Here is a 27,793-nt window from a genome sequence, read left to right as displayed (position 1 = left end):
GCAACACTAACGATCAACATAAAACTGATAGTGGGCCACAAATCAATTTCAAAACGTCTGAATAATCACAGATAAAAGAAAACATATTCTTCGTTGTCTGCTACGACATTTCAAAGCCGTACGTCTACACTCATGTGAACTGTTCTCTTGAGGAGGTACGTACATGTTCTTTTTATAAAGCTAGCTATAGGACTCTATTGCCTTATGGGTGGGCTCAAAGTTTAGCTACTTTTTTAAAGTGATTCTCGCACATGCAAGCTAGTGTTTACAAATCGACTGGAACCTTAAAAATTGTGAGTTGAAACGATGGTAAATCGGCGCACATTACAAAAATGTTGGAAAGTTTAGTAAGACGGATCGATTGCAATAATAACACAAAACGTGATTCTTGCCTGGCCGGCGGAAATCGACTAGCTGTGGTCAATATTTGAATGATAACGTGATTTTTAAAACTTCGGAAATATCCCTCGCTAGAAAATTACGATTTTATTATCGAAAGAATACTTCATTTCAGTTTCGATCAGTTTCAAATTTGGAGTTTTAAATAAGCAAAGATTAATAGCACGAGTTATTATAGCGTGACTTGGACCCATAATTGACGTAATAGGCTCAAATCGCTAGAGAGAGAGAGAGAGATCTTTTGTTTTGGAATGGAACAAAGTTTACTTGGGTCAAACGTGCCAGGGGGCAGATCTATGCGACGTCCCAGCTTTATTACAGTAGACACTCGCGTGGAAAGCAGTGCTTCCGAAGTGGTTTGGGCAACAGATTAACTTGGCGCTGTGATTAAGTGCTTTGAATCAAACGTGCAGAAATGCCACAGTGAAATGTACATAACACTGATAGCAGCTGAAGGTAAACAAAAGACTTGACGTCAGGTAAGACGTGAACAATATCAGTCTGAATTTGTCTTTTCTGGGAAGTTAAATATACAGTTGCTAGGGTCCGTGTGCAAAGTTGTTAGCGCTCACCAACTCTCGATCCCATTACACAGTTCCTTGCCTACTCAATGGAACGAAGTCCATGGGTGGGAAAGTTTATTTCGTGAGCGAAATGTTATCAGTATGAATTGGGGATTTTAAAATCCGATTTGATTTTGCTATCTCAGGCCCACATATGTAAATGCTCGCATTAAAAGGGATTCAAAGATTCCACAAATGCTCCGTTACACTGATATCATGTTGTAGCGGACGTCCTTCAAGTAGTCTCATGACTGATCTTAAATCTGTAATGTTCACCAAGTTAAGGAATCGATACAGTATTATATTTTACAAGAGCTATCAGTAATGGGTTGAAATAACACTTCAACAACTGGATAATGAAATTATTTGCACGGTATAAATTATCAGACCTTTCAGACCGTGTCGAGTGATTGCTTTTCAAAGTTTTCGGAGTTGTTTAACAGAACGTAACAGAGACGAATTGAATGTATCAACAAAGAGAAACAGCAGGGGCGATTTGTGTCCAGTTTATCATGGCGCCCAGGTGATCATCCATGCGGCGAGGATCGTGGGAACCTCGCGCGACACAAATGACCTGACAAATGGTACACATGAATTTGAATGAAATTTTAAGAGGTTTAAAGAAGGGACAGAAGAAACAGAATTATTTTTGGCACACCACCAGACAGTTGACCTCCACGAAAGAGCACCCTTGGTTGTCAGGGGGCTGTTTTGGTGCCCATCGACTAATTTTTTACTTCAAATTTTAATTTTAAAATACATTAAATCTTCAATTTTTCTTTAAATTTAGCTTATCCTTTAAGAAAAACTATATCCTTCCAAACATGCCCAAACTGATCACCCAAAATTTACATAAACATCCCAAAACATAGTTTCATGTAAAACCGTAAGAGTTTTTGGATTTTTTTAAACGCGAACGAGATATTTCCGTTAAGTCGATATTAAGAGGCGGAGAAACGGCCTTCAGGTGTGCTTCTGCCTTAATAAAGGAAGGAAACCAGCAAAGGCCAACCCAAAAGAAACACGGATGACCCATATCGGAAAAGATTGAAACGGATTACGAAAGACAAACTTGAAGAAATAGTTGATTTTTTTTAAAGAGGCGCCATCTTTAAAGTAATTTCATTGTAATAAACTTGAGGCTACGCGGTCATCCTTGAAACTTCCTTTTATTTCACTTATTTTAAAAATGATGTATATTCCGGAGCAGACTAAAGTTATGCCTATGACACAAGAGACACACGTGCGATGAAACAAAGACTGCAAATTTTATTATACAGTCAAAGAGCTATCCACTCAGTCAAAATCACGATACAGCATATTTTTTGTTGGGTCTGTCCATTTCTGAGTTCGAGTTCGAGTTAGGATTTCGAGTTGGTTCGATTTCGTTTTCGGTTCGGTAAAATTCGGTTCGGTTGCTTGCGGTTGCTCCCCTGGTTGCTTGCGGTTGTTCCCTCCTTTTCTTCGGTTGTTCCCCCTTTTCTTGCGGTTGCTTTCTGTGTGGGCGACACTTCGTACCAACTGGGAAAATGCTACTCCATCTCGCTACTTCGCTCGAATGTCTACTCGACTCGAATCTCCTCATTCGTCACTCTTTTTTGTTACTTCTCTTCTCTTTGCTATACAACGAGTGCCTGTGATTGCGTTTTTTGATCATGAAAAGCCAGTACAAAGCGTCGGCACATGCAGTTCCTCTGCGAAAGCAGTTGAAACACTTTAATTTGTGGTTTTACCGGAGTTCTGTCTGATCTGACCTGTCTGTATTTTATGATGTCTATGATACCCCTGTCTCTATCAATGCTATTTTCACGGTGACAATACAGAACTATGGAAAGGGAGGAGTGTCCGTCCTCTTTCTATGTAAAGTGCACATTCTCTTCTATGTGGCATTATGCTGTACTGACGAGGACTAAAGAGTCCGACAGCTGTCTACAGTTCATTTTTGACTCTCGGATTGGTCTCTATCTGTCTCTGCCGCATTAAGTTTTCTACGCAGTTTGTTCAGCCTTGCAGTTTCACTTTCATTTCTATGTGAAAGTGATTATTTTCGTGTAGTTTTAAAGAAAAGAAAACAGAATCAAGCTTAGTAGCTCAACTGTTGTTTCCGAATGTTCGAAGTTTGTTTTACGGATTATAGCTACGGTTTAATCTCTCCAGCATTTCTGAATGATATTGTCCCTCATGGGCACGTGAGAATAAGGTAAATTGGCGCGTTGTATTTTTTTCAATCAAAGATTGCGATCTCTGAAGACTTCCGGGCGCAAAGTACGGATTGCTCACTGATAACCGTTATAAACACAGCTTGAAGACTTTGTTAATTGTTCGCGACTGCTGGGCGATAAGGAAGGATGATTACTAATGCTCACTATTCAAGGTGTTGTCCTCGCGCGGGGGTGGAAGTCGGAAAAAGGAGGAAAGTTAGTCTCAGGTGTCCAATTTTATACAAACAACAAATTGTCCGTAAATCCTGCCAAGTTTGAAATCCGATCAACAAAATCCAGTATCACAAGGTAGTTTCAAATTATGCCGATTTCTCGAACATCTTAGGGAAGGATGAAAATTGGTTTGCGAAATCGAGAGTTCGATCATTATTTTTTTTTTTTTTTTTTTTTTTAATTTATTTTTTTTTTATTTTATAGAAAAAATATTTAGTTTTCTTACATAATTTAACATAAAATTATTTATATTTTTATTTTTTACTGCTTTAGAATTTCTTATATTTTTCACACTACTTACACTACATACATTACTCACATGCCTAATGTACAATAAGTTACATTTGTTACGAGACATACTACATCACATTGCTTACGGATTCGATCATTATAATGTTGCACTGAGTGAAGCAAACAGCTAAGAAAATCCAAGGGAAACGAGATTTAGTTCCAGTTATCGTGAGGTTCTAAGAAATCTCGGCCCAAGAAGTCGGGATAATTCTACTGTACAAATAAATCCGTTTTTCACTGCGGATTTGAAATGGAAATCCGGTAAACCGAAGTGAAAAGTATAGTCCGAAAATTAAACAAAAATTACTATTCACTGTATTGCCGCTTAAAACCAAATTCAGAGTTCATGTTGGAACAAGTAATCCCTAATCACATATCCTTCTGTGTCCAGTTGCACAGAAAAGCCCCTACTTATTAATAATCCAAATCGCATTACAAAGTATTCTTTCAAATGCTCAAGGGAGACGTGCAGGAATTCTCACCGACCTCTCTGATCTTCACATCATCTGGTTTTATTTTATTCGGAGCAAGGCAGGTCAACTTCTTTGCTGCCACCTACAGATGTTTAGATACGTGATAATTGAAGTATCGTGGCCTGAAATCCGTGTCGAGACAAGAACTTTTATTGCAAAATGAATCCTGCTTATTCAGTATAATCACTGTCTAGCAAAGAGAGTTTTATTTTCGCATAAAATATATAGGGTGATTGACTAGGGTCCAGATAAGCGTACAGTTGATGTGCATTTTGTTTTCGTATTTAGATTGTCCACAGCCCTCTATAGCTATTTCCTCGTATTTTTTTTTCATTTTTCTTCAATCGTTGAATTGTATACAGCTATAAAAAGTACTGTGTATTCTCCACTCACTATGTTTATATTCGAAGGGGGGAAAAAAAAAAAAAACTGTGAAATTCAATCTTTCGAAACAAATATAAAATCTAAAATACATACAACCGTAATACCAATGTTATTGAAAAACAAAAACGTTAAAATTTAAGATTGAAAAAATTCTCAAACGCTCACATCAACTATCACAATTTCAATACAGTCCCAAATCGTAATCGGCTTGGAATTTTTTCTTAGTCGTTATTTGCTAAGGAAGTGGTCCTGTACGGTAGCGGACCAAGACGGAAATCACGTAGTTCAGTTAAGTTTTGGTGGCAAATCTTAGTGGTTTTTCCGCCAAGTGATTTGAATTGTAAAACCTGATTATATAGCCTCATATACCAGATACATCAGGTCTGCCATATAAAGCTAATTGGGATATATTTGGATTAATGCAAAAAACCTGCAAACGGAAACATTTTACGAAAACAAAATACGGAAAGCGGAAAAGTCTGGAGCCATGTTTGCCTGTAGGGGAAGTCTCTTTTGAATGTTCCTCTTAGCTTTGCCAGATATGGCCGGTTCAAGGGCAAGCAGTTATTCATCCTGTATGTTGGAAAATTACTTAGCATGACGCCGTTATAATCTACAAATGGTGAGAACGATTAAAGAATTCCTCTTTCGATACTCATTTTCGTAATGACAAAACCCCTTAATTGCAGTCTGACTTCCCTTATAAGCGACACATGAAACAACTCTCGCGGCAAGGATGTTTATTAGCCCTTATTCTCTTTTTCGTGGAAAGCTTAATTTACATTTGTGGCCGATAACGACTATCGGACTCCGGTTCAGTCGCTGAAACAATCGCAGACTCAAATCTTGGCATTGTCTTCAAATACAGCCGCCTCACACTTCTCACTGCCATGTAGATTGAACTTGTAAAGGTGAATTATGCCAAAAATTGTGCTAGCAAGTTCCTGAACGGACAGCCCCGGGCTTGAGCTAGCCGCATACTGTTTGTCGAAGACAGCATTATTTATTCAATGCGACTGTTAAACTAGGCCTGGTGAAAAAAATTTGGTTGGCACAATATGGCTTGAGCTGCCGCCTACTGTATGTCTAAATATATAATCTTTGGTTTTTTCTGCGACTGCGTTAAACTAACGAGATAAATGAGTATACGATAGAACTGTATTTTCTCGATTAAACGCGCCTGGGGTTTATTTCAATCTTGGTCCGCCTGGTGGAAAGAATTTGGTAAGCACAATATAGCAAAGCACTGAACGGACATCCCCGGGCTTGAGCTAACCGCCTACTGTCTTCGAAAATGGATTATTTATTGGTTTTATCAAAGCGACTGTTAAACTAGCGGACAAATGGGAGTATAGAAGTACCGTATCTCGCCTGGTGGAAAGTTTCGGGTTAGCACAATATATCAAAGCACTCACACAGCCCCGGGCTGGAGCTAGCCGCCCACTGTATGTCGAAAATAGGATTATTTAGTCTATTTATTTAATGCGACTGTTAAACTAGCGCCTAAATGAGTACAAAGAGATAAATGAATATAACAAGTACCGTATATTCTCGATAAAACGCCCCCCAGCGTTTATTTCAATCTTGGCTAAGTGAAACCGACTTTTATTTGAGTCCTGCATTTTATTTGAGCCTGATGTTCATTATAAGCAAGGAGTTTTTATTCATTTATTTTGACAAACATATATCCTTCCATTATCACTCACTCACTCATCCTCTTCGCTCCTCTGACTGGAGCAAGGCTACATCCTTCCATTATACCTATGGCTTATTATAACTCGAATAAATGCTTGAGGGGCTAATTTACAACTCCACCTTGGAGATCCAGCGCTTCGGTCGACATCCGGCGTTTTAGAAAATACGCTATGCAATGATATGACGTAACCGAAATACGTCACCCGCTGTTTCAGTGTATATTTAACCAGTTTGTTTCTTTGTTTATTTTTAAACAAATTTACATAAAGTGTCTTCCTTCAGGAATTGTCTTGTTCCTTTCTTCTGGTTTTCTTTGGGAATTGGAAAGACACAATGAGAAGGAAATTTCGAACAGAATTCTCCCTTCAAAATCCAGCATTTGCCCGGCTTCGGCAAAAACATAACATTATCCACTTTTCGTGCAAATTTGAATGAGCTGGGAATGAGCTAAAAGCGTGGGAGAAAATTAATTATATTTACGCATTTGAGTCCTTTACACAATGAATTTCTGGGAAGCTGAAGATAGCCTTATTTAAATTAAAAATTTCCGCTTATTGCTGACAACATGTACATTTAGCATACTTGTTGAATCAAGCGGGAAGTCAAGACGACTGACAACTTTGGCACGTCTCAGCAAGCCGTAAATTTCACTTTATATCAGCTTAAAATTGTTTAGTTCAGAGAGTCAGAATTTCTACCGATAGAGGAAAGATATTGTGTCACTGCCAATATCGAGCCAACTCAACAATTAATAGTAAGGTAAAATTCTCTAAGATTATTTATACGTAACACTCCAGACTTTCAATTGATATTACGCGGAGAAATTATAACGCAAAGTACCCGTTGAGTATTCACATTGTATGTATCGGTCAGGTTAAAATTGAACAGAATTGCAAAAACATGAAAACGTTGTTCCTTGTCAACAAAACGTTATGATTTTAACACCAAACAACATTGAGAGTACAGAAATGGAGGTCTCCGCATTACAGAGTTAGAGTCTCTGTGAACTGCCAGTAATACTGAGAGAGGTTTTGGTAAGGGTATTATAGAGGAGTCCGTAGAGAGAGGAATAATAAGAAAAATTTTTTATTTTCTCAAATAAATTTTATTGGGAAAAAAAAAAACTTAAAAAAATAAAAAAAAGTCAAAAAAAATTTTTGTACATAATTTTCGCACTCATTGCTCGAACTTTCAGCGGAATCCGTCTTAACAATTCTTTTTAATTTAACGCTCATTAATATAATGTGCCTGTTTTCCTAGCATTACGTGCACCAGAGTCTATTGCTTGCGTGCGTGGAACAAACACAAGGCCTTCATTTTACACACAAATAATAGTAAAATTCACGCACATGTACATAAACACGCGTAAATTTACGTCTCAGTGGAAACGGACCGGACGTTTTCCTCAATCCCTCTTCAAGCGTCATACCCAAGTTAACAGGAATATAAGTCACGACCGTTTTATTTCGTTCTATTTTGCGTGCACGGAACGTGTAGCATCAACGCACGAAAATAAAGCACGCAATTCAGTGTATTTACTTTATCTTCACAGTGGAAATTGTTTCAACTGAAAAAGGTTTTATTTACGCACGTTTTGCCTACGTTAAAATTTTAAATAACAGCTGAAATGGGCATTTTAATATTTTTAAACCATTGGTGCGTAATTTTTACGTGTGCCTGGACTCGGACGTATTTCAAATTGGTTGATAGTAGAGGAAGTTATCCCAAACTGTATCATAAGCCAAGCTGAACAATTAAGAAATTACGAATCGGATCGCTCAGAATTTCGCGCCAAGAAACGCGATTCAAGTCGTTTCCAGTCTGCTTCACTCGATCAGGCTTCGTTTCTGATAAATCGTCAAAAAACAATCAAAAAACGATGAACGTTGGCGGACCTAATCGACAAATTTAACCAGGAACACTAAAAGGAAGGTGTTAAGGTAAGATATTAAGAAGGATTACGGATTTTTACAAATTTTTAAAAAAAAAAAAATAAAATTTTTTTGGGAAAAAAAAAAAAAAAAACATTTTATAAAAATGATATTAATATTATATTTAATTTATAGTGCGCCGAGTTAATTTCTACCCAAAATAAGGTTATAGCTTCCATTAGATAATGTTTTCTTTTGAATAAAACGCTCACCACTAATTCAGAACAGTTTAGACCAAAATATCAAAGCCAAGATGAGCGAAACAACGCTGTAAGTGCGTCCGGTACATTTAACTCGTGTAGACATGGAAATTTGCTCGATTCACTCAGAAGGTCATATTAACGGTAGCATTATTATTTAAGGAAAGAAGAGAAAGTGAATCAGTCTTTTTTCTCGAAATCGTTAGCCGGGATCCGTTAAGGATTAATTGTTCTTGTGAACTTGGGAATAAGGCCTCCGCAAACGAAACTCCGGAAACGTTTTTTCTGAAATTGTTTCTTTGGTGCGCAGAGGGGAAAAAACATTTTCTACGGAAGTAAAATGTTTCTAAAAAAATTCAAAAACACTTACTTCTTTCTCAGCACGAAAACAAAATATATAGCCACAAATGTTACGTGTGGGCACAAACGAGGAAATATATAGGGAAGTAATATTTCCACATGATTACAACAGTGTTAAGCAAACAATTTTTCTCATTTTCGGGAGTCGGCCATTATGCTGTATCAACGTGTAAAAATTTTTCCCCCGTTTTAGATTTTAGTGCAGCACTGCAGCACTCAACGTTTTGTGCGTTAGCAGGTGCAGAGAGTGTCATGTAATATATGAAGGAAATTATTCGTCAGTTTGGGACAATGTCACAGTAAATTTTTTGGAAAACAGATAAATGCAACAGATGTCACTATAAAATAAGATACCCCTTATAGCAAGAAAGGACAGGAATTATGCTTTAGGTTGGCTTAATTATGGCAGTAGATCTCACTCGTTTATCGAGGAAAAAAACATAATACACGTATTTTCCTGTTGTCCACAATGCACAGCGCGCTTTGCCCTGTAACCACAGTCCATTGTGGGCATTAATTGCCTGGTAATGTTTTTCGATGTGGTCAGAAATTCTGTCCATTCATAGTAATCCTTTCCTCGGGTCAAAAGGTAAGTGACCTTGAGCTTAGGTTAATGGAACTTGAATAGATAAAAAGAGGCTTTAGTCAGACTGTTGGGGATTCATTACTGCGGTGGCTAGTACTAAAAATGTGATTGGTATTTCAGAAAAGGATAGTAAATTTACAGAGTTACTAACGTTTATATCCTATCGTAGCGTCAACTCGTTCGATAAAAAATAATCGACTGACTGCCTATATCCAAGCAGTCATCAAACCTTTGCACGTGTTCCAGTCGGATCTCGTAAACGTATCGCATTGTGGCTTTCTGATAAAATTGACTTTGATAGGTACCTACTTTAGTTAGTGTTGATCTACCTTGTAGGATTTGTACTAAGGTGTGAAAACTTTGAGTTTGTAAAGATAACTAAATTGCTTCGAATTTTAACTGCGCAGCATTTTTTGTCTTAAAAGTTCCCTCCCGGTGCTCGAGTATGAATAGCTGGAAACAAAGCAATTCAGTAACGCTGCTGAATGAACGCTACTTATAAAATATATGTCATAGTTATTAAAGCTTTTGTACCTGTTTGGTTTATAGAACTTCCCGCTTCATTTCACATAACCAGCCCCCATTCATTAACACGGGCGGGTAAAACGACAACATCAAAGGCGGCAACATTACCGAACTTTAATAGCTTTTTATACTCATAAACTCAGTATCTGCTTAGTTCAGTACTCAAGCTAGCTAAGAAAATAAGGCTTTTTAATCACCACTGTTTATGGATGTACAAGTAACTCGTGGTATGGTATAACTTAAATATATCCAATAAAGGCTGGTGTCAGAGCAAAAAAACAAAGAATACCATATAAAACTTTCAACTGTTCAAGGTTTATTTTTTAGGATAAAGTTGGGCTCAGCAAATTTATGTATCATGCGCCTTCAGCGAATTTTGAAGTTGCTCAAATTTTGATGAGAGAGGACACGAAAGATTTTTCGCTCGTGACAGATGTCCATTCTCGCCTACTCTCAGCTCGTTTTGTCTCGCGCTGCTGCTGAGGGGGTTTTGAAAAAAATTACTCATGCAAATTCTCGTCTTTAATCTCTTGCACACTCTCTTATTTCGTCTGTTGGGTTGACTGGCCCGTTCAAACTCCTGGCGTTGTATGTAATTCGGTCCAGGCTAAAAGGAAATTTTTTTCGAATATTAATGAAAGATGGCGCTTTTAATTAACCGTACCAGTGGGTGGGAATTAGACCCGCCGTAAGTTTCATAACACGGAAGTTCAACTAAATACGCCTTTTTCAAATGATAAATAATCCTACACTTTATAAAGTCCGACTCTGCCATCCTAAAAGCTTCTAAAACTTGTTAAGTGAACAGCTGATTTAACAAAATGCTTAATGAACATTTCGTTTCGTTTTTTCTGTGTTCTCAGCCGGTTTTTCTGTCGCTACGATTGGTCCAAAAATTTTCCACTTAAATCGTACTGTGAGCTCAACTGCGTTTGTATTTTACAGTGAAAATAGCACCGTAAAAGGAGTTTCAGGTTGCGTAAAATTACCACGAGATGGCCTTTTGAGAACCTTTGAAAATAAATCATTATATTAAAGGGCTTCTTAATTAAGGGAGGCGATTCTCGTATAACTTGGACGAATACCTTTTAAGTTTAGTTTTGCCGACAGATTACATTTTGTTGGGCTAGCAAATGTTAAAGTTTATAAAAAGGTGTGGAAACGACGCGGAAAATGAAACATTTTATTTTTGTTTTATAAAACCTATCGGAAAAACTCTATTTTTATAATTTCGCACGATATCGAGCTCACCGCGTTGCGGAAAACTTCACATTTCAGGTTCATTTGCAAATATTCGCTCAAATAGGAGCTTTAATTGGTTTTTTGCATTTGAATGGGGTTTCAGCGTCAAGGTTTAAATTTATCGCGAATAGGCTCTGCGTTTTTGCAAAGCTATCAACGTTGTGATTGGTCAAACGTTAGGTGATTGATAGATCTTTAATTAATAATATCTCAGTGGAAGTTGATCGAGTTAGGGTTTTGAAGGAAAGTAAATAGTGCTTCCAGTGAGTGAAGACGGTTATGTTTATTAATCTAGGTTTTTATCTACAGTATAATTCAACTGCATGAGGTTTTCTCTTGCCGCTAAAACACATGTGTTCTTTTGTGCAGGGGGTACCATAGATTTTGAAACGAAATACTAGAAGTGATTTTACTGTTAATCGTCTTCAAAAGCAAATTGGTAAGTAATATAAATGCCCTTTATACATCCGCAGAAATTAATTAATAGCTTCAAAACAGCACTTAAATACCTGGCTAGCAATGTTCATTCAAGCTCTCAATTTCGCTATTTTAGTAAATGTTAAGTCTTAATTTTCTCTATCTGTGGGTGAAGAATGCTTTCATCATGATATTTAATTTCTATTCATGTTATCAATATCCCTGGTACGTGCCGCATGCAAGCGATATCACGACTTGTCATGTTTCATAATACGTATAGCACGTTGATGTAAGATAAAACCAAACCTAAAGAATATATACAGCATGCGCAAAGTTCCTCAAGAGCTTAAGCTGGTGGAGTTCAATTTTTATCCTTTTAGACTATAGGCTCTCGACGTGCTTCGCAGAATTAAGAAATTTTCCAACCTATTGTGTTTTGTTTACATGTTGCTATTCGTCCTCTCGTAAACTAAAAAAATATCCATTATTTCTGCTTAATGAAAATACACAAGGTCGCTGTTATTAAGCACGAAGAAATGAAACTATATCTACACAATCTGGCATTTTCCTAATTCGGTTTCCGCTCGGTTGCGATAAGTAAAAACCGAAATCGAAAAGCTCTCGAAAATCATAAAAATTAATTATGGTGAGTGTTAAGTACAAGCAGCAAATTCATTGTAAGTCAAGAAACTGTGACATTTTATTTTAAAAAAACACGACAGATCAGTGGAAACTAATAAAAAAAAGTTGTGCATATTCAAATACTTCCGTTCGTTAGTGTTTGTCAAAAAAGCAATTCACGGGAATGTAAAGAACTGAAGTCAATGTCAACAAGCCTATATAGTGACACTGACGAAACGGCAAATTCTCCCAATTGACTTAAAAAGGAACGTGTGGCAATCTGCTAGGAGAATTGATAGACTGAAATGATTGAAGTTTCTGTCAGCGATATCAAAGGTTTTAATTTCAAATCACGATTTACACTTGTTTTTTTTTGTACCAGCTGTGAAGTGTATGTCAAAAAATAAAGACCACCAGCCAGATTCAATGTTTCGTTTCACCCCAATCAATTCATTTCAATGTTCATAAATGACTACAATTTTCTTCGGAAATAATATTATGTTGAAATCTGCTACCCAGTGGTAGCTTTGAGAAAGTTAATTCAAAATAACGCATTTTCACCTTTGTCATTTTCACTGCATGCATTTGTTTACACTTCTAATTTTAATCGATGATTTCTAATGACAGTGAATTCGTGATTATTTGCACGGCTATAATACAACGAAATGAATTCGAAATATTAATTCACAAACCCAGTTACGTGCCTGTTCGCTAATAGCACCCATGATGATAAAAGGGGACATCATTACCCAGTAATTTACTCTGCCTAGCTGAACGTTATCTCTTTCGGATAGGAGATATTTTTGTTTCGAGCACTTTTTTTTTGTAATGAAAATCGCATCTACAGGGGTCTATTCATGAACGCCGGACGTGCGAATGCCAGAGTATTTATGAAGTATTGTTCCTGGCAAATCTTTTAGTTTATTGGACGACAAATTTAATAATCGTAGTTACGTGTAAACAGTACTTATAACGTTTTGTTCCCTTTTTCCGATTTCATTTGGCTGCTAAGATCGCCAGGTAAATAATAATTAGTACGGTCTGTTCCACCGTTTTTTACATCAAATAAGGCAGTCTTTGAAAATCGCTCGCAGTGAGTGCCTCTTAACTGCCCCTCCTCAACGTACGAAAGAGTCAGAAAACTAAGAGAACTTGGAGTGTTTACGGCTTGAAAAGGTAGGGGGCTGCATTAGGTACAGAGAAGATTAATTTTCTTGTGTGTAATTTTGTCATTAATACTTCTTGTTTTGCAGATACCGAGTTATCCTGAAAAACAAAAGATTCTGTAGAAAAGTTGAAGATTCCATTTTCGTTGTGTTGAAGAAATCTTTCGAGAATCTTGGACCAGGTTGGTCATTTTACGACATTTTTTTTATTGCTAAAGTTTGATAAGATCTAGTTCCCTTCCACAGAATTACACGGAGAACCTTGTGTTGTTATCGGAAGTTTTAATTAATAATTCAAACGACAGATGTTTTGTATATTCAGTGTCAAATGCAATATAGCCGTTAAAATTGTGCTAAAAACAGCATCGGTTACAAGTCACTATTTTTTCCCGCCTTTGCAACAAGCATTGAATAGGTTTTCCGCGCGCATCTAAATGGTAAGCCCTTACGACCTTCCAAAGGGTTTGAATGGTCCTTTCAGAAATTAATGACTTTCTAAAAAAGAAAAAACGATTTTTGAAGAAAAGACTCCATAAATGATAAATGCAATCAAGGACTTTTATTATATCCTAACATCGTTTATGTTTACAAGGTTTAGAATTTGCGAAACGCTACCAACATCGGCGTGTTAAAGTCGTTAAAATTTGCGGGAAATTTTTTGCGCAATGTGCAACAACCCTTGCTGGTAATTTTTACCTTTTCTTTTCAAAGATAAATTTTCACTCGTTTAATTTCGCGAATCTTTAAAGACTCGCTAAATTACCGAAAAAAACCACGCAAAATGAAAAGTCATTAGCGTACGACAAAACTATACACTGTTAATTTTGAAAAATTGGACAAGATTTTACTTAATCCATTGCCGAATTATATTCCTCACACTGAAATGATTTTTTTTTATGGATGAGAACTAACTGATTCTGTGTACCTAATTTATCATGCTATTCTTTTAAGAACGAAAAGGTAAAAAATTTCCCTGACTGACAAATCTAAACTCATCAAGGACATAATCCTTGCATTTTATATTCGCAGTTTATTAAGTCTGACCAAATCGAAACCAAAATATAAAAGGAGGAGACTCTTAAACTATGATTTCAAAAACAATCGCGGTTGATCCATTTCGACCAAGGCCTCCAGTCATCACTGCAGTCTTTTATTTCATTTAAACACATAACAGTCTACATTTAAACTATTTTTAAACTCATTTAAAATTTTCCGATTTTTATGGAACTTATTCTTTAAATGCGTTGTTTGGAATGGATATGTTGGGACTCGAAGAAAGGATGGAATGACTTAAAACTAACTTCCAAACTCTAATTATCATAATTAAGGGTGTACTCTGCCATCATTAACTTACTATTTATTTAAGGGTGTTAATTCTTGGAGATACGGCGTTAGAGCACTGAATCGATTCTAGAAATGGATTTTGAGTAACACGATTTTGAAAAGAAAGTTGGCTTGGTGTCAAAATTCACACATGACAACCTCATTGTAGGGCCTTTTATTGTTATGTACATGAGTACAGCGCTAATGTGTTTGCTCTGATTAATATAAAAGAAAATCAAGGGTTTGTTTGTTATCATCAAAGTTTCCTCAGTATTTCCGCTTTGCGTACGATAGCGCGTGGTGATTTTTATCGCAGCGATGGTTTTGAATTCAGCATGACTCTGTAGAAACAAGTATATAAAATCCGGGACAGCGTTCCGGGTTTGCACGTTTTCGCTCTATGGAGTATTACATGTTTTTTTTTTCAAATATACAAAAGAAAAACATGAAGAACTAAAGAAAAGAAAAACAAAACAAATAATCAAACATGCAGCTAAAGAAATGTTTGCCGAATCAGTAAAATATTTTTTCAAAGTTTTGGGAATTTTTTTTAATTAAACTGGCAAGATAAGGTACCATGAAATTGTAAGGCCCTCCAATTTCTAATTAATTCCGCTGGTAGATAAAATATTGATAATCATTCTCCACTTTTTTCTGTTGGTAAGACTTTTCACTTCTTGCTTGCATAAAATAATTGAAAAACTCCCTTTTACAAAATAAATTTTGTAAAATTTTATTTTGATGAATTGAAAATAATGCGACTGTTTTGTTTTTCTAGCTGATTAATGATCTTTCCACTGATTGCCAAGTAAATTTACCTTTCATATAAAGGGCCTCCCCCCGATTTTCAATCTTTTTCTGAAATAAATAGTTAAAGTGGCGTTTCCTTTTGAGCCTTACTAATAAAATAGATAGTGGTCCAAGTAAACAAACTGCTGAACGCTAGCACGTGCTTCTTTTTTTCCAAATGCTTTTATCAGTCTTCATCCCATAAGGACTTTATGTCAACCGAGTTTATGCTATCTTTATTGGAAAATCTGATCAAAGCAAACAAACGTGCAGTTCTGTCATTATGAAATATAGTTAACATTTTTACGAAATATAACTCTGACTTGACTAAATTTGAAATTAAATTAAGTTTGAAGTTACGTGTTTTGCTTTCATTTGAAAACCAGTTGCCATTAAGCCAAAAATAAATGTTTTAAAGTATTTCCCTTCCCTTTTTTTGAATAATTGTATGTAGTTTTTTCGAAATGTTAGAGTTGTGTTTCTCTCAGTTTTTCAACAAGTTCACGATAAGAGAAAGTTATTATTTCAACAGTTCAAATTATTTAGTGTCAGCATAGTTGAATGGTGTCAGAGTTCTATCGTTGTTTTCCAAAATGTTTGACGTTGTGCACGCTTCGTTGCACAGCGCGGTCTTATCTTCGCGGCTGTTTCGCGAAAGTTCGTGATCGTCCGTGATTAAGCGTGATTAAGCGTAGGAAACAACATTTCGTTGGAGCCCAGCCGCGTTGAGATTTAGTTTTTTGTACTCACATCAGGATGTTAACTGCTAAGGAAATAAGTATTTACAACATTTGATGTCCTAAAATTAATCGATTGACTTCTCATGATATGCATTAGGTGATCTAGAAAAATACGGAAAAGGTCAACATATAATTTCTCCCAACAGTACTAATACATTATCAAACAGACAGGTGATAGAATATACAAGTAAATCATCAACTACGAAAATTTTGTCTCAATTTGCCGCCAAGTTCTTAGAATTCCGAGCAAGAAAATGAAATTTTGAAGCTCAGTAAATATTAAAAAGGTTTACAGCGGAATTCTTCATATTATTGCAAAATTATGGCTATGAATTGCCCCTTTATAACTCATGTAGGGCGTTTTCTTGGCAATTAACTCGGTGTTCACTTTTTGATCAACAAAAGTCTTTTACTTTTGTAGTTATGATCCCAAGACTTCAAGTATTAGTTTTGGATATTGTAGGAAGAAGCTCCATGAAGCCTTTCAATTTTCAAGACTTCATTGACACTGGATTTAATGGATTTTTTCACTCAGCAGGTGTATTTGTCTTTCTCTGTCTCCAACGTCGCCTTATCAACAGGCGTTAGAATTAAAGAATCGCTCAATTAATTAGACAACGCAATCATTAGCAGAACAGTTATCACCTACAGTTTTCCCCCCTTTTCTGGCTCCTTCTAGCAGTACGGATTAAGCCTATGTGTCGCTTTGGTGCATGGAAATTCTTCATTGAACTTTTTAGAACACCCAAAAGATTTTTTAAACCGCTGTGAAGAACAAGCTTAACAAGGCAAAGCTAAAAGTAAGTTTTCGTGATGCATTTTATTTATTTCGTTGCATGGGCTTTCATTTTAGAAGTATTAGGCAAACAGGGCAAATTTGAACCCAGAATGGCTAGAAGCGTGTGTTTTTTATCTTATTTTCATTTGACACTATGCTTAACGAACATTTTTCATTTCAAAAAAGACTGCAACAAACGGACGAGCCGATTTCGACAAAATTAGAAAAAAAGAGATTTTACAGGTCTTGATTTTAATGTTTGTTTTTAATTTTGAAAACTAAGTTGTCAAACATATATTTGTTTTTTAATACACCCAATAAATTAATACGACAATTTATTTTTGAAAGATCAATTCAAAATTTCGATGGGGGCGATTTTCGCTTCGAAAGAGAAAGGTACTTGATTTGATTTCTATTCAGACTTTCACAATTTTAATTTATTCTTTTAATTCACAGCGTAAATTTGCTTCGCTGTAAAACGTTTTTTATTATCTGGATGTTGTATAACTGTTAATGATAGTGCTATTACTTTAAGAGCTTTTCGCGGCTCAAAAACACATCAATAATAAAGAGAACCATACTCAGAACTTTTTCGTGTGGCAGTTTGAAAATGTCTGTTTCCACAAAAAGCAATCGCTTTTAATTTTATGTAAGCCAACGTTCTGCACAGACAGGTGAAAAGATATATAGTGGACTAAAAGGTAATGTGTGAATAGATGTCATGATAACCTTTGCTTAGGAGAAAAACAAATTAGAATAATTAATTTTTCCACCAAAATTCTAAAACTAAGACCGCTCGAAGTAGGAAATTTGTTTCGCAAACCTCAAGCATATTTCGCTATGGCAGACTTTTTTAAGTCGGAAAACCAGACCGACGAGCTAGCCGTCTCGCAAACATTTACTAAAGACGATTTCCACTGCTTCATTATGTTAGGATATTAATAATTCTTTCGGCTAACTACTAAGGCTTACTCAAAGTCCTGTTACGACAGTTTCTCCGATGGTCCACTCTCTCTTAACTAAGCAGAGCAGAACTTGTTTCTCTGACGAACTTTGATAGTTTTGATAAAGCAACGAAAAAATCAGCTACGCGGAACTAACAACTTTCGAAACTTTACGAGAAATCCACTTCTCTTTAAATTCTGTGAAAAGGCACTTAATTTTCTAGTTTTAGTCTGCATGCATGCCAGCGAAAACAATACTGATAAGAGGAAACAATTACCATTTTCTGTTATTTGATTTTACAAACGGCGATTCACTGATATGCCGCCAACTCAGACTATTTATAATTTATTTTTCATGGAAGCTCGGCTTCGTGTGTAGCTATTGTAGTTTGGGCTTAGTGTGTCATTTAACAGCGGCAAATCATTACTGTTATTAATTATGCAACTGGCATAATTGATGCGCGCAAAATTCATTAATTATACTAAAACATTTCAAAAACATCACATGCAACTGAAAATAATTGGGCTTTCAACTGAAATACATTTCGTTAATAGCTTAGATATAAACAGAGCCAATACCACTAATAATCAAAATTAATTCTGTTCAGTAACAACGTACCAGACTTTTATAATTGCCTCCTCCGTGGTCATGAGGTGGGACTTTATAAAAACAGATTTTTCCCGAGAAATAAGATAAATCCTCCGCTGACTATTCATGGGTCAATATGGCGCTAAAACCTGTAAGACTGTAAAGGTAAATCATTTAATTTAAAGGATTTTCTTAACACTTTCTTTACAAAATTTCCGCTCTGCACTGCACTGTTTTGCTTAAAAGATACACCAAAATTTATTCAAGAACGTCTTAATGGCTGGGCTTAAACATTTCGCTAAAATGTGGACACGAAAAAGTATATTTTTTTACCCGACCAATCGACTTTTATGCATAGCAAGCAGTGAAATCTTAAACGAAAAATGAATCTGAATTCAAGAGTATGACCAGAGCTTTTTCTATTTTAAGAACTGTAGATGTCGTATTTGTTTGGCCGTCTCCTTTACATTGAGAACATATTTCCTGCAAATTCTCTTTGTTGTCTTTGACAAATGAAGGCAAAAATGCTTTATTTGAGAAAAATTCTCACAAAGTTTTTGAATACAATCCGTAATATTTTGGTTGTCCTTTATAGGTGAAAAAGTAATTTCAATATAATTTAGACGAAAATTGTCTTGTAGTAATGTTTGGTTTAGATTATGACAGCTTAAAAACAATCATTAGCAGTATTTTTCGCTATATATGTGAGTTTGGCTCGTCAATACATTTCACAAATAGTCTAGCATCAGGTTCAATTTTTGTGAGTTTTGTTGTTGCAACGTTTGGAAAAATTTGGGCAAGATGTGATTCCTCTCTGAGTATTTGACAATGCCTTCTATTGGTTATAACCGATTTATTGGGAGAAACTTTGCAAGTTTATGGCTGTTATAAAGGATTATTTCATTTTTCTCAATAGGGAAATACTACTCCTTCCAGCCGCTGAGATTCGAAAAATAATCCTTCCGGAAATAAAGACTTTTCGTTGCCGAAGTTTTAACTTGTTGAACAATTAGAAATGTTCGAAAAACCTGGGTTTTCTTTCCAATTTTATCCGGAAACATTTACTGATAAATTTCCAGAATAAACATGAGGTTATTAAGTGAGAAATAACGTCGGCAATTTGCGAAAAAAGTATTTATATCTAATCCCAGAATTTTCCAAAAGCTATATTTCTATTAATCACTTTGTAAGTGATCATAAATCGGTGTGTGTTTCAAATGTAGATGCACGCACAATGCAAAGAAACATAACCACAGCTATTAGCTTTGGAAATCCTTTATGTTAAATGTACTTCGGCAGGTTTGTCGCAAAGAAAAATAGTATTTATTCTTGAACAATTCTCCTTTGAACGGTTTGCTTTGTAACGTGCATCATACGGAAAAGACAAGGCTTTTGATTTACGTAAATCGTCATTCTTTCGGCACTTTGATTTCATATTTCATTTTCTAGAAGTTCTCGAGTTAAGAACCATCTGGTTAATATGTAATAGTTATAAAATTACTAGAAAAATTCTTTGCTTACATATTAGCTGATATAGAACAAAATTGTAGTTGAAATTGAGTAAATTATTTTATTTTTTACGCTAGATGCGTGACATGTAGGCGTATAGAACATTGCTATTATCAATAATGAAATTTAAATTATCTATCCCCACCGTAGAGGAATAAAATAATATTCATTTATCCGTTTAATTATGGTTTTGTTTGTCTATAAAACATCGGAAACACGGAAAGGAAAGAGAGAAGACAGTGTAATTTGTCTGTGGTGCAAAAACATTAAAAATTGCTTTGTTACATTTTATACATTCTCTCTTCAGGTTTAACTGGAAAAACCGGCCTCCTAAATCAACTCAACAAGGAAAAAACCGTACTGGAATAACAGTTTAGAAGTAGAAAGGTAGGCATGTTTGGCGAGTTATTGTAAAGACAATTTAAAACATTTTTCTGATTCATGTCAAAGTTTCACTTCTACTACTGACTTCCATTCAATTCTTTTTATGTTAGTTTTGAGAATTTGCAAAAGATTCAGTTTTAACGTCTTAAAAGAAAATTTCCCAAATCGGAATGATTTGGTATATTCTCACAACCTGGCTGCCCAATAATACATCGAGAATACAAGGAGAAGATTCATATGATCTAGATCGATTTCGGGAATGGAAGGTTGACTTTCTTAGGAAACGTATACACCAGAACAAACGTACCAAGATTGATCACATTTCGGTATTTAGGTAGGGCGTTTGCACATTTAATTTTCTTTGCATTCGCCGGTAGTTTAAACCCAAATCAGACGAACTGAAGGTCGTCAACATTCGACGAAAGTTAAAACTCTCGTCTTTGCTGACTGTCAAATCTCATTCTCTGTTTTCATCAACTTGCTCTTCGTCGAATTTTAAATTGCTCAAATTTTGACGATTATGCATGGATAGTCGAAGAAAACTCTTGGTCATGAGTCTTCCGGCCGAATGAATGTCCGCGCGGAGGCGTATGTAACACGTTTTGTTTGTGAGTTTTGTCGTCGGAAAAAATACTGATCGCGATTAATAAAAAACCCTGTTCACAATTGCACAACAAAATCTATGGAGTTGGTACGAATCAAAGTTCTAATTTATTTTAGTGTCTAGATTCAGCAATTCCTCGATTCGAAACTTAAGCGGAGAGTCTTGAATCCGATTCTGTTTTTGATTGTGAACAGCAGAACGAATCTGAGATTTTAGAATTTGACATGCGTTGAATTCAGAAACGTTTACAACATAAATAGGGCCTCGGATTGCTCAGATGTGAGCGTGCCTTGCGCCTTCCTGGGAAGGGAACACGATTTTGATGAAATAACATTTAGCTACCAGCTTGGTATACAAAGTGAATTAATTATATATAAATGAAAATCAATTCCTTCTTGATGTATTTTATTCATGCTTTTAATGCCACTTTGTTATTCACAAATGCATTAAATTTACAACTAATGTAGTACCCTACTGTTATATACGAATAGAAGTAGTAATGAATTTTAGCAAACGAGTAAACATTGATTATAGTTTTACTTCGACCAGGAAGTTTTGTTTCTTGTTTTCTTTCTTCTGGTTCCAAAACGATCCTATTTTTTAGAAAAAAAAAACCTTTTGATATCGTTAGTAAACCGCACCACATGCTGTTTGGATCAGGATGTTTCTTTCGTTATCTAAAAGTATTGATAAGTAAGAAAAAATCCCAATGCCAGTATGCTTCCTTGGAAGGATGTTTTTTTTTTTTCTGTGGGGTCAATGTCAAATGTACGCAAACTGAGTTCATCAACTGAGATAAGCTAGGAAAAGAACTCAAACATTTCGTAGATTTTTACATATTCCAAGGCGCATGGTCAAATTGAATTGATTTTATAGCGGGAAACCTTTTCAGCTAGCTGTACTTAGATATAGTTAGTTTAAACGACACGTATCGCTGGCTGAATCAATTATTCATATACTCTGTTGTAATAAAAAAAGTTAGTCGGGCATTTGGCGCAACTAGACAGCAGAATTTCGAAATCCTTTTTGTTAGAATTCGTGTCGTGGAGAGCAGGTTAATAACATTCAACCCAGGGGGTTAATTATTTTAAAATAGACTTAGGATTCGTTTTTCTTTCACAGACAAGAAGACAAGCGAGTAACAGAGAAGTGCTTGAGTTCAGAGGTGTAAGATGGCAGACTTGACGGACGATTCAGGTATCTTTAATGCTTGAAGCTAGCCAGAAGCTAGCCATTGACAGAATGCATCACATTAATGGTTTTCTCATAAGCATTTTCAGTTTCTATCTTACTGAGCAAAAATGACTACCATGTTATTTCAAAGATGTTTATGTGGGACATGGTTAACTCTATTTAAGATGGACACTGTCAGGACTTGCTCCAACAGTGCCCGTCTTAAAGAAGTTTAGTTACAGTAAAATGACTGAAAAACGACAGGGACGGGACCAACACCAGGTGTCCGTCTTGTAGAGGTGTCCGTTAACAGAGAGTCGACTATATTTTAAAATCTACAATCACTTAACCAGGAGATCGAGCAATCTACACAAAAAATTAACAGGATAAACTTTGGGAAATTTTCACTTTAATCGAAACGAGGAAATTATTTGAAACGCTATTCCAAATGATTTCAAACTTTCTACCCGAGAGTAATTATTTATTATCGCAATAATCCCTTTGAAACTTGCGATCAGTCCTGTACCTATTGCATTTTTCAAATCATACTTACTTATACTTGTTCAGGAAGACGTAAAAACTGAAATACAGTATAGATCGGATTAGCATGCAATGATGACTTCCGAACGAAGGCTACGCGCCGTATTTTCAATCACTAATAATTCGCGACAATAATTACAAAAATATATATATCGAATATTAAACTCATGATATCCCTCGTAGTAAAGTTGGTCTAATCTAAAGGAGCAATGTCTGCAATGTCTCGCAAGTATTTCCATCAAAACTGCAAAAGAGCGCTGTTCCAGAATTTTTTGTGGAATAAACAGTTGTTCCAAAACTTTCCAACCAGTCTAAAGAAAGACAACACTTCCCGACCAAACAAGCTGTTACTAATTAAGATTTTAAAGTTTGTTTTACGCTTGATCATACGACACGGAGACTAGTTTTCCGATTAATACGTAAACAATCCTTCTTACGATTTACAATTACCTGAGAGGATTACGTCTTTTAAAAAATTACATGCTATTACCCAGGTGACCGCCCGACGTTAACACATCTGATTTCAGAGAATTTTTTGCTTTTCCTCGATTAATGATATAATTCTTGTAGGCAAGTATTTTTTTTTACACTAGTACTTAAATGTGGCATGGGTATAGCATGTTTTGTTTATAAAAGGAAAGCTGTTTTGGAAATTCTGACAAGCCTTCATGAGGACGGTGCGAGGCAGCTATATTGCAAGCAGTGTTTGTAGACGTGAGTTACAAGCTAAGCGAAGCACAACCTCCATACATCCGGCTTTAGCGCAAGGCTTATACAAGCAAAACAGGTTCAAAAACTGTAGTTTCCTGAGAAGATAATATCTTTTGATAAAAGAAGTTAACGTGACTAAGAAAACACTTTCTGTGGAAAAAACACTACCAGAAGTCAGATCACTCGATGCAAAAGCTCAAAGATTGGACAGGAGGGATCTGGGCCCCAGTTAAAAGCGCTAGGGTATCTGGGACCGTATGGGAAGGTAACAAGGTGGTTTCTGTTGTGAACTGAAGTGTTTTCTCAAATGTTTTTATTTTTTTATTTTTTTTTTATTGAATGCTATTACATTCACTTACACTTACTGTTACATACTCTTCCTGTACTTACAGTTCCATACGTTTACTTTACTTACACATAAGTACTATATTTACACACTCATTTACATATACTTACACTAACGCTACTATTACATGGAAAAATTAAATACTTCCTTACACTTAGTTACAGGAAAAAAAAAAGATAAGAAAAATAATCACCTATTTACTAATTAAACATTTTGTTTCATTCTTACAGCATGCATTATTTTTATTTCATTAATTTAGTTGTGGAAAGTTAATTGGCGAAAAAAGATATTTCTTTTTTTTCATATTATTAGTTTTGAGAGCGGTAAGAACAAACTAGATGGCGGCTAATATAAGAAAAAATAGATATTAGAAATTTCGCTGTTCTCTCCACGTCCAGGCGCAAAGGGAGACGACTAAAGTAGAAAATAAATAAAAAATCGTCCAAAACAAAGAAGAGCTATTGTTCTTGTTCAGCGAGGAAAGCTCCCCATTTTTTATTAAATTTTGCCAAAATCCCATGTTTGAGTGAAAAGCGTTTTCTACTTCCAAGCAAGTGAAAAAGTTCTTGATAAAAAGTTCACGTGAGGGGCAGTGGTGCATTGATTTCGCCCAAAAAATGTGATATCTGCTTATTAAAAGGGCGTGGTGGAAGAGGAGATCGGAAGCGTCTTCCACAAATCCCAAGCATGACTGGAGGGTGAAATTTTTTGTCGAAAAACAGGAGAACGTAGCCAGCCAGTCTTGAACTTCGTTCCAAAAAATTTTGACTTGAGGGCATTCCCAAAAGAGATGTAGTAGGGTTTCCGTTGAACTTTCACACAAAAAACACAGCTCGCTTGATATCAGCCCAATTTTGAAAAGATATCTGTTTGTGGAAATTCGTCGATGGAGTAGTTTAAACTGAAAAATTTGCAGTTTGGCTTCGCGAGTGCATAGAAAAGGCAGACTGTACGACTTGCTCCAATCAATCATTTCAGCACCATGTGCTTGGAAATCAGATATCCATTTACTTTGATTTCTTTGCGGCAGGGATGCATGTCGTTCAATGAGTATAGTGTAGGCTAATTTGCAAAAATCCTTCGACCCCAGTAGTGATTCAGTACTAGTATTTAACATTTGAAAACAATCAGAGTTGTGCTTCACGTCCAAAACTGCTGTCACAACGCTGCGGTATTGAAGAAAGTTGGCTTTCAGAGAATATTTCTCTCTGAAAGCCTCGAAGGTCAAAAACTTTGACGAAGTCTCGTCAAGAAGATTGCTTACTTTTTTAATTCCTGCCAAATACCAGCTTTTATAAAAAAGCGGCTTACCCTCTATACGTACAAGCGAATTGTGCCATATTGGCATGTAAGAGAGAGATGGTGGGCTGCGGTTGAAGTTGAGACGGCACCAAACCTCAATAAGTTCCTTAGTAAAGGGATCCTCAATTTCTAGCGAGGCAACATCCTTTGAATCAAGATTACCGGAGAAAAGTGCTGTTGTAACGCGGTTTCCTAAGAAGAAATCAAGAAACAGTTTCCATTTTCCTTTGTTGTTAGGGTCTAGAAAAACATTTTTTGCAATCGTATTTCCGTAATTTTTCACATTTCTGCTTCTCTCCAAACGTTCTCGGAAGAGCATTATCTTATCTCTTACTACTTCTTACTTATCCTCATCGGGCCTATGAGGAATCTTGATCTCTTATTCTCTTATTCGCGACCTTATTCTTATTACACTGACGCTTCCCATTTTGATTGTGTAAATGCATGTTATTTTGGCCACAGGGCCGAACTTTACCTGCGTCGAATATTGAACTATAACTCCCTTCTTTTTATTCAACAGGATATTCCACGCCTGCTAACATGACGAGTAACTCCACAGAAGCACCCCCCGGGGGATCGGGATTCCCGGTTCCGCGCCAAATTCAGATCGGAGTCACAGTCCTTGCCGTGATAGTTATCATCCTGGCAATGATCGGTAATACGCTGGTGATTTACATCGTGTGCACAGTAAACCACATGCGCAGCTCAACAAACACTCTCATAGCCAACATGGCCGTTGCCGATCTTCTTATGGTCATAGATATTCCGTACATACTCAAATGGGTCTACGTGTGGGATCATTGGTTTGGCACGTTCATGGGCACCGTGTTATGCAAGTGCTTTCACTCTGCTCAAGTGGGATCCTTAGCCGCCTCAGTGTTCAGTTTAGTGGCGATTTCTCTCGATCGAAGTTTTGCCATTCTATTTCCAATGAAGACGATCATGACTAGAAACGTTGTGCGTTTTGCGATCATCATGACATGGCTAGGTGCGCTGGCGTTGACTGTTCCACTCATGGTAGCGACAAAGAATATAGAGATGGAAGGAATGAACTATTTCAGTTGCAACGAGAACTGGCTCTCGCTGTCACACACGACCTACGTCACATTTTTATTCACGACTTCCTACATCATTCCATTGTCGATTATTGCTTTAGTTTACTGCTCGGCGGGATTGCGTCTTTGGAGCAGAAAACTCCCCGGCCATCGCAATTTAATGGCGCACAAAAAGGCCCAAGCCTCGAGCAGACGAGCGACCGCTATGTTAATAACAGTCGTTATTATTTTTGCTCTCTCCTGGTTTCCATTTCAAGCCTTGGAGATCATACGAAATGTTAATCCTCAGCTTTTGATCGAGCACACAATTCCCATAGAAGTGTACTTTGTCATCCCGTGGTTTGGTTATTGTAACAGCGCCATTAATCCAATACTCTATGTGATATTCTCAGAGAACTATCGTCGGGAATTCTATCGAATTCTCTGCAGGGGGCCAAGCCGAATGGAACGTTACAGGAACACAATCGTTGGGAGCCGTAGCACGACTCGAATGACGCGCCTGTCACGAGGGAGCTCTTTAGCTGTGAGTATCCCACTTCAGAAGCTAAGGGAGGAAGCCAATAACAGGAGAGGAAGTCCCGAGACACCTTGAGTGGCAAAAAACATCAGTGAAGTACAACAGTCTATGCCACGGACCTACTGGTTGGACTAATCAGACTAAGTTCCTGATGTATGATGTGATATGTAACGGCATAGCTGTATAGAATCTACACAACTTTAAACTTTTTCTTTTTTTTTGCCCGCTGTAGCATCTTTAATGCATTCTCTTGTTTTATTTACCCGCATTTCTTTTGCTAGCCTACGGTTACCTAAACCTATCACATGCCTTATTCTTTTGTTGCTAGCTATTATGACGAAATACTCGCTTTTCTCTCCTTTACAATGCTATTTGTCAGCCCCTGTGTTATTCAGGTTTTTTTTTTTGGGGGGGGGGGGTACACAGTCAAACCATTACCATTGCCTTATTGAACCTTATGTTTTATTAGTGAATATACAGGTTTTACCCGGGTTTTCTAAAATCTTACGGTTTATTTTGGATACAATCTTCAGGTTATATTGACAGTATCAAAAGTTCTTTTAGGTTTTGCTGACAAAATTATTTCGAGAGATTAAATTGCTTTTAATCTCTTGAAATAGAAAGAACATACACAACCGATAGGGGCTGTGGCGAGGACGTCGATCGCCACATGTCTTTACAGCTTCATTTACTCGAGAGAAGGGACTAATATTTAAGAGCGAGTGAGAAAAAAAGTGTAATAAATAAAGGCCCATTAAAACTGGCAACATTTTTTTCAACTTGTTTTGCAACATCGTTGCATTGCAAGTTGTTAAATGTTGTTGCGCGTATTACCCTCCGTATTGTAAGCCCTTGTAAGTTGCGGCAAGATGTTGCACAAAATTGAACTCATGTCTACTTCGCGCAACATGTTGCCGTAACTTGCAACACGGGAAGTTATACGCGCAACAATACTTTTACAGACCTTAACAACTTGCAATGCAACGATGTTGCGAGACAAGTTGAAAGAAAGCTCTTAATAAAGGCCCAGTAATACGGGCAACATTTTCTTTCAACTTGTCTCTCAACATTGTTGCATTGCAAGTTGTAAAGTGTTGTTGCGCGTATTACATGGTGCTGTAGTGTAAATGTACATATTTTATGAATATGAGAGTAGATGGCGACCCAGAGAGGGGTGTACGTGTGGGTGAGATTTAAGGGT

At 36.5% G+C, this 27,793-nt stretch overlaps 1 protein-coding gene across 9 annotated transcripts; it reads left to right on the top strand.

Annotated features, from left to right (window-relative positions):
• Positions 1 to 26,993, top strand: LOC144663106 (RYamide receptor-like). 9 transcript variants are annotated; one of them, XM_078524039.1, is made up of 5 exons: positions 1 to 155; positions 11,454 to 11,523; positions 13,376 to 13,470; positions 22,071 to 22,145; positions 25,541 to 26,993. In XM_078524039.1, exons 4-5 carry the CDS (start codon positions 22,121 to 22,123, stop codon positions 26,665 to 26,667), a joined length of 1,152 nt encoding a protein of 383 aa, XP_078380165.1. In that variant the 5' UTR covers positions 1 to 155; positions 11,454 to 11,523; positions 13,376 to 13,470; positions 22,071 to 22,120; the 3' UTR covers positions 26,668 to 26,993. The 9 variants fall into 9 exon arrangements, with proteins under 9 accessions (XP_078380165.1, XP_078380170.1, XP_078380164.1 ...); XM_078524038.1 differs by lacking the exon at positions 1 to 155 and adding an exon at positions 692 to 878; XM_078524040.1 differs by lacking the exon at positions 1 to 155 and adding an exon at positions 8,159 to 8,180.
• Positions 26,994 to 27,793: the final 800 nt, after the last annotated feature.

Source organism: Oculina patagonica, chromosome 8 (genome assembly GCF_052425735.1).
Source record: "Oculina patagonica isolate OP01 chromosome 8, crgOcupat, whole genome shotgun sequence".
NCBI lineage: Eukaryota > Metazoa > Cnidaria > Anthozoa > Scleractinia > Oculinidae > Oculina > Oculina patagonica.
This window is presented reverse-complemented; position numbering and strand designations above follow the sequence as displayed.

Excerpts from the sequence above, each read along its gene's own strand:
- LOC144663106 (XM_078524044.1), top strand. The coding sequence starts at position 22,121 with ATGGCAGACTTGACGGACGATTCAG. Across the intron at positions 22,146-25,540 it reads AGACTTGACGGACGATTCAG|GATATTCCACGCCTGCTAAC; the intron begins GTATCTTTAATG and ends TTTATTCAACAG.